The sequence below is a fragment of the Meles meles genome, chromosome 1, assembly GCF_922984935.1.
Source record: "Meles meles chromosome 1, mMelMel3.1 paternal haplotype, whole genome shotgun sequence".
Lineage (NCBI taxonomy): Eukaryota > Metazoa > Chordata > Mammalia > Carnivora > Mustelidae > Meles > Meles meles.
The window spans coordinates 195,330,911-195,338,550 of record NC_060066.1 but is presented as its reverse complement, the minus strand read 5'-3'; the positions used below and the strand labels follow the sequence as shown (position 1 = coordinate 195,338,550).

At 48.3% G+C, this 7,640-nt stretch overlaps 1 protein-coding gene across 1 annotated transcript in view; it reads right to left on the bottom strand.

Annotated features, from left to right (window-relative positions):
• Nucleotides 1-2,221: 2,221 nt before the first annotated feature.
• The window catches only part of SRSF4 (serine and arginine rich splicing factor 4), a 28,557-nt gene continuing 23,138 nt past the window's right edge, over nt 2,222-7,640 (bottom strand). The window contains exons 5-6 of the mRNA XM_046002819.1: nt 3,954-4,043; nt 2,222-3,716 (exon numbers count right to left, since the gene is read on the bottom strand). Coding sequence (XP_045858775.1) covers nt 2,882-3,716; nt 3,954-4,043 — 925 coding nt within the window. The 3' untranslated portion in view covers nt 2,222-2,881. The remainder of the gene's footprint in view (nt 3,717-3,953; nt 4,044-7,640) is intronic.

Sequence of the window (7,640 nt, the reverse complement as noted above, 5' to 3'; positions counted from 1 at the left end):
CTGTCTCTTCCTACACCATTCCCAGTGTCTCAAAGACCAGTGCTTGGCATATAAAAGGCACACACTCGAATAGGAACCTAACATCACTGGGGATGTGTAGCCAGACTGCTGCAGTCTCTTCACATGCAACCGAACCTAACCGTACTGACCCCCGGGTGGCGTGAGAACAGGACGGAGAATGGACGAGCCAGTACTGGTCTCCGGTGTGTGCCTGGAACTCCAACAGATGAGCTCCCCTCTTTCTCTTGATCTTTAGCTTTTTGTTCAGAATCCAACATAAATGAATTTAAAACTGCTGGGGAAAAATGACTGCCAATCTCTTCTATGTACAAATGGAATTTCTGTCCTTTATACTCTTTGATGTGTTAATACACTCACTTGCTAGAGTTTATGTGCTTTCAGCATTTAAAGTGAGAACTTTCCAAGAATCATGTAGTTAAATGACAAAGTTAAATTATACAAACATGATGAAACTATGTTTAGAATCTGGATGAACAGGAAAATCTTGGAAGGGAATTTGGAAAGAGCTGCTGTTAGACAGTAAAATGAAGTTGAACTTTTAAAAATTTTAGACTTGTGAAAGGAAAAAAAAATGCCCAAAGAAATGTTCCCATCCTTGTAAAATTAGGGAATGTTGGATTCTCACCACTGGAGATCTGAGGCCGTGGGAATTCTACTGGTTGGAGCCATCATCTTGTCATGATGGAGACAAGGCTCTAGGGAGTCTGAGGTTTCAATCCCCGAAATTCCGTGTTTCTAAAACTGAACTCACCTTTGTCTTCACCATTCCTCAGGCTTCAGGAACATCTTGGATCACCTCTGACAACTCCTTTCCCTAGGTCACCTACTGAACCCTGTTCTGTTCCCTCCCGTCACTGCCTTTGCTCAGGCCCTATCACCTGCAATTACAGTTGACCTGTCACACAGGGATTAGGGGTGCTTTTCCCTCTTCTGGTCAAAAATCTGCATGTAGCTTGACCCTCTCTAAACTCTTACTCACAGCCTGCTGTGGACTGGAAGTTACTGAACACATGCTGTGTATGCTATGTAGATGTCCTGTACCGTGTTCTTGCCATACAGCAGCCTAGAGAAGAGAGAATGTCAAGAAAACCCTAAGGAAAAAAAGTCTCTTCGAGTTGTTCGAGCTCAAGTGTACTGCGTTCCCCGGACGGCTGCCTTCGGGACATCTGGTGTCCCGGACTACTGTCAGACCAACCGGGCAGTGCAGCGGCTCGCTCTACAACCCTTATCCTCCTGTTTAAATATTTCCTGTGTTCTCAGTGCTGACAGGACCAAGGCCAAATTTCCCCTCCTGGCATTCAAAGCCTGTGACCCAATCTATCCGCCAGACTCGCTTCTCATTCCCCATTACCACACTCCACGCTGCCTGGGAATCTTGCCCCCTGCTTGCCCAACTCCATGGCTCTGTACGCAGATTTTTTTTTTTTTTTAAAGGAATGCCTTCCACTCACTCCCACATCCCTAGAGGGTCAACCTCAGTACTGTCCTCTCAAGAGGTCCCTGAACCCAGAGGAAGTTACAACTTCCTCCTCTATGCCCACTGTTTACCCTAGTGATGTTCATCATTTGCAACCAGACTACGAACCCCAGGAGGGGTAAGAAACGTGGACTCATCGAAGGTAAGAGAACATTATTTTAAACCAAGGGGCAGCCCCCAGCCCACCCCTAGGCAGCAGTCCCTGAAGCGACTTGCTCTCCTCCCAAGCCTGTCACAGCACGTAATGCAGGCCCTCAGCTTCCTCTGCTCCTGATGCCTCGAAACACTCCCTTGGGTGGACACCTCGCTGGAACCACTGTACCTCTAGGCCTTTCTTTACAGCCAGGCCAGGAGTGAAAGGAGTTCATCCAACATCATTTTTCTTCCCAGCTTTCAGTTAATCAAATCCCAAGGTGAGGAGGTCTGCTGCTTCGGCTTCATGGCAGGAAATGCCACAGCACCCGGTGATGCTGCGCTCCCGAGCCGATCCACGTCCCTCTCATCAGCTTGGCTGTAAGCTTCTTGAGAGGAAGGACTGTAACTTCCTAAGAAATCTGATTTTATTCTGTTGGGTGAGAAAAATCCTTTAGGAATAACGGCTGGTTCCCTACCCACTCGTGGGTGACCACCAGGAATGTGACACTCTGAACTTTTTATGCTAAGAAAAGGAATACTGAGATAGATCAGGAGATGCAACTTGGATTCAAACACCGTGAAATTTTGTCAAGCAAAAATAGTCTTTATTCAAATTTAATGGAAACAGGGGTCACTATACTTTGCAAGACGGGGAAAAATAAAATTAAAAAAAATTCTTTTCTTTTCTTTTTTAATATAAAACAATATAATCACAATACCAGAATATGGAACTCTACAGTTTATTTCCTATGGGTTACTGCAGGTATCAATTTTCCTCGACTGTGCTATTCACAACTTTGTTAAGTTCAAAAGTATGAAACCAAAGTGGTAGGAAACTTAAGACTTCGCACTTTCACTAAATGGCAAACATCAAAGGGCATCAATTCAAGGGCAAAAATGGCTGAACTCACCGTACCTACCTATGTCAGCATTCCAGCCTGAACGCCGTCCAGGTACTGAGCTCCCTGTAGGAAAGGCCAGGCTGAGGGCCGCGGTGGTTTGGATATTCTACTGTGGGCCATGAGTAAAGGGGTTTTCAAAGAGAAGATTGTTTTCAGTCGAGCAGGAAGGCCTGGTGCCAGGAGGCTTTACGGAGAGGAAGCACTTAGATTGAACAATTGTAGACACACCATTAGGGGAGTTAAAAATGTACAGCAGTGACGTATGTTCTACTTGGATCACTTGTGCTACGGCTACCAAACATGTACAAAAGACTTCTCGGGGAGTTCCAGCTGTGCTCGTAGCCAGTTAGGACCGCGAGTGGGACCTGGATCTAGACCGAGAGGGCGATCTGGACGCAGACCTGGATCTGGACTTGGAACGAGACCGGGTTTTTGAAGCGGACTTTGATCTGGAGCGTGATTCTGACGGAGGGTTGGGTTTGGACTTGGAATTGGACCTCGACCGGGACCGGGTCTCCTGATTGGTGCCAGCATCCGCACTCTCCCCTCGGCCCTCCCTCTGGCCGGACTCTGCCTTGGCGTGCTCGCGCTCCTTGGACGCCGAGCGGGACCGCGACCGGGACTGCGAGCGCTCGGCATCCTCCTTCTTCTTCTTCTTGCTGCTGCCCGACTTGCTGTCGCGCTTACTGCCCCGCTTTCGGCTCCTCTCGCTCTTGCTGCGGCTGCGGCTGCGGCTTCGGCTTCGGCTGTGGCTTTCCTCACGGCTCCTCTTCCTGCCCTTCCGCTTGTCCTTGCTTTTGCTGCGGCTGCGGCTGCGGCTGCCGCCTTGGCTGCGGCTGCGGCTCCTGTGGACGCCCTTCTCCTGGCTTCGGCTCTTCTCCTTGCTTCTGCTCCTGCTCACGCTTGCGCGCTTCTCCTCCACTCGCCTCTCTGGACTCCTGCTGCGACTTTTGCTCTTGCTTTTGTGTCGACTGGGACTCCGGCTCTTGGACTTCCCGGCGCCGTCGCTGTTCTGGACCTTCTCTTCGGCCTGGTCTTTGCTCTTGCTGCGGCGCTTGTCGGCGCTGCGGCTGCGGCTGCGGCTCTTGTCATCCTTGCTGGGGCTCCGGCTCTTTTCCTTCTTGCTGCGGCTGCGGCTCTGGCTGCGGCTGCGGCTCTTGCTCCGGGAATGCGAGCCTGACCTGCGGAGACACCGGCATCGGGCTCACGCGCAGCCCCGCTGCACGGAAGCAGACGTCCCGACACAAGTGGGGGGCACATGGTGGGCACGGGCCCAGGACGGCTTTCTGCACCCCAACTCTTATCCCCAGCTGGAAAGCCTGGGGTGAGGGAAGACTGGTAACAAGACTAAGACGCAAGTGGGGCGAGGTCCACGTGCATCCTGCAGACCGCCTATGCTTGCACCGAGGAAGACCCACCTGGACCGAGATCTGCTCTTAGAGTGGCTGCTTTTGCTACTGCCGCTTCGGCTTCTGCTCTTACGAGAATGTCTGCTTCGGGAACGAGACCTAGGGGGAGAGGATATTTTTTTTTTTTTTAAAGATTTTATTTATTTATTTGACAGATAGAGATCACAAGTAGGGAGAGAGGCAGGCAGAGAGAGAGAGAGGAGGAAGCAGGCTCCCTGCCAAGCAGAGAGCCCGATGCGGGACTCGATCCCAGGACCCTGAGATCATGACCCGAGCTGAAGGCAGCAGCTTAAACCACTGAGCCACCCAGGCGCCCCGGGAGAGGATATTTTTTAATACTTGCTGATGAAAGGCTAGCTGAATAGGAAGGCATTTTATTTTATTTTTTTAAAGATTTTATTTATTTATTTGTCAGAGAGAGAGAGAGATCACAAGTAGATAGAGAGGTAGGCAGAGAGAGAGAGAGAGAGAGAGAGGGAAGCAGGTTCCCTGCTGAGCAGAGAGCCCGATGCGGGACTCGATCCCAGGACCCCGAGATCATGACCTGAGCCGAAGGCAGCGGCTTAACCCACCCACTGAGCCACCCAGGCGCCCAGGAAGGCATTTTATAATCGAAAAATGTGTCTGGCGCTGGCTGTGTCCTGGCTCAAATTTGAAAGAGAACGCTCTCCACGGTTCTAGGTCCGAGGATCCGGTACCAGCAAACGTTCGGCCTGCACAGCTTCCCTGACACTCAGCACCTCTAATCCTGAAACGCTTTCCCCCACACCCACTCTTTTTGCTGGGTCCCTTCCTTCTTTCCACCAACGCCACTATTATTTACCCAGTTCCTACAAGAGAAACTGTAGCCACCCCGGACTCTTTCCTCTCCCCTCGTGCTCTTCTACACTAATAAAGGAATCTGCCTCTTCATGTGCAGCCACCCACCTCTGTTGCTGCCCTGACCAAGCCAACTCCATCGATCATGGTCCCTCAACAGCCTCCTTACTAGCCTTCCTGTGAACACTTCTGCCCTTTACTGGATTCACTCACTGTGCCCAGAGAGCCATTTTCAAAACACATCCGAGCTCTAGAAAAATCTTTAAAAGGCCAAGTCTGTGAACTCTGCTTACTTCCTACCACATGAAACAGGGCTCTTGGGGAAACGGCTGATTCCAAGAGCAGGGCAGGAATGCACAAGATGAGCCTAGAACATCTCCTCAGGGCAGAAAGAGGGAAACGTTCAAAGACTGCTGAGCACCACCATCTATCCAAAAGGACTTTGGCCAAATACGTTGAACCTGTATTGCCATCACACCTCTCTAGACCTAACTTCCAGTTTCAGGGAAGCAGGGTGATAAAGCACACGTTCATCGATGTTAGAAGGAAACAGAAAATTCAGAATGTGGGGTGCTACTAGAAAAAAAGAAAAAAAAGTCAATGGTGTTTGCCGGTGGGGGGAGAGGATAAGAGGAAGGGGGGCTGCTTCAGACCACAGAGATCTAACACAACCTCTTATAATGCAAGACTAGATAGACTGGGATTCTGGTCAGGAAAAAAGTAGATCTGAAAATGGCCTGGACAGAAGATAGCTATGGGATCGCTGTTGAGGTTCTTAGATAAGAAAATATAAATGAGGTCCTCCTCATTCATGGGCACACATGCTGACGTATTTAGGAGTAAAGCATCAGGTCTTCCGCCTGACTTAAAACGCTACACCAAAGTAAACGTGTAGGGCACATGCATAAATATGCACACATACGAACAGAGGAAGACAGAAGGAGGGTGCACAGGTGTTCATGAACTATTCTTGCAACTTTGATGTTTGAAAATGATCACAATGGAAAGTTTGAGAAAATATACACTGAAACATATTCATATGAAAACCAAACAAAACCAAGATACCGAAGACACAGGAGCCAACTTTAAGGGCTCCCAGTGACCAAAGACAGAACAATCTGAGCATAAAAAATTTGCTGGAGATGAAACGTTAAATACACATCAACATCTGAGAATTCATTCAAAATGATATTAATACTAAATCACCACCCTCATCATTACCTTTGGGGAACCCTAGGGCACATTTAAAATTCGAAAAGGTGGTAAATAAAGGTATCAAACTTTTATTTTGCACTTCCTATAAAAACTGTATTGGAGAGCAACGAGAGAGTGGAAATCATCGACAGAATTATAGACTTTAAATGCAGAAAGAATGAGGAAATTAGAAATTCATCAGTTAGCAACAGTGACTGGCTCCAGCGAGGGAGGATCGCCAGACGCTAAGACTGTCAGACGGACTGTTGTAGGACTCCGTGACAGCTCGGGCTCACAGCCCCTGCATACTGGTGCACTCTCCCCATCATTTGCAGTGGGACATCCAGACACCACACAAGGGATGCAAAAGGAAGTATAAAGTACTAGTTATGAAGCAGACCTGCTAAAATACCGGCTCTACTCTACATGCCTTAAGATCTAACTCAAGTTCTAACTGTAAGTTTATAGGGAATATGGGGGGGAGGATAAAGGAACAGAAGTATCACCACAAGATGCGATCAGACAAATCTCCACTAGGAGAGAATCTTCAAAGCAGGCAACAGTTTCTTCAACTAAATGCATGGAGAATGAAAAAAAAGGACAAAGGAGGACATACCAGTGATTAAAAAAAGAAGAGACATGCCATCTAATGGCAATGTGTAACCCCAGCTGGGATCCTAGGATGAACAAAGCAACTGCAAGCATACGTATTTGAGACAACTGGGGAATCTGCATCCAAATTTACTAGCTGTAATACGGCATCACGGTTTTAGACTTTAGACGTACACACTGAAATAATCATGGGTAAAATGACAGGATGCCCAGACTTGCCTTAAAATGAGGCAGTGGCAATGGTGGGGAGGCAAGACTGGCAAAATGACAAGAGATACAGCTGGATAGGGACAGGCATAAGGGAATGCAGGGCTCACTATTTTCTCAAATGCTTAATGTATTTGATATTTTCCTTAAGAAAAAAACCTAAAATCCTTACTTGGCCTGTGGCTTGGCAGGATCTGGCCCTTCTCTGCATCACCTCAAGCTGCTCTCGTCCTGCTGCCCTCTGCCAGAAGTACAAGGACACTAATCCTTTCTCTCCCCGCCACCTCCAGCTTCTCCTTAGAGCTCAGCGTCTATGACACATCCTTAGAGAAGCCCCGTCAGTTCTCCAAACTAGTGCTGTGTACATTTTCTTTGCCATACACTTATCACAGCGGTCACTATTTGCTCAATGCCTGTTTTCTCCACTAGGCTGAGTTTCACGAGGGCACGGACCATATTTGTCTCGTTCCTAGTGCCCGGCCTAGTGCTGAGTAGCTGGTGAATAAGAAAGTCTCCACTCTTAGGGCACCTGGTGGCTCAGTTGTTAAGTGTCTGTCTTCGGCTCAGGTCATGATCCCAGGGTCCTGGGATCGAGCCCCAGACTGGGCTCCCTGCTCAGTGGGAAGCCTCTCCCACTCCCTCTATTTGTGTTCTCTCTCTCACTGTGTCTCTGTCAAATAGATAAATTAAAAAAAAAAAAAAAAAAAAAAAAAAGGGTCTCTACTCTTGAGTAGGTGGTATTTGGGAAAAGTAAACCAAGGGACTACTTGCCATGTTTGTCCCCAAAAAGGGTATGATCTGGGGTACCAAAGAAAAAATATGAAAATAGGTCACTGATATCTGCTTCGGAGAAAGAATGTCGAT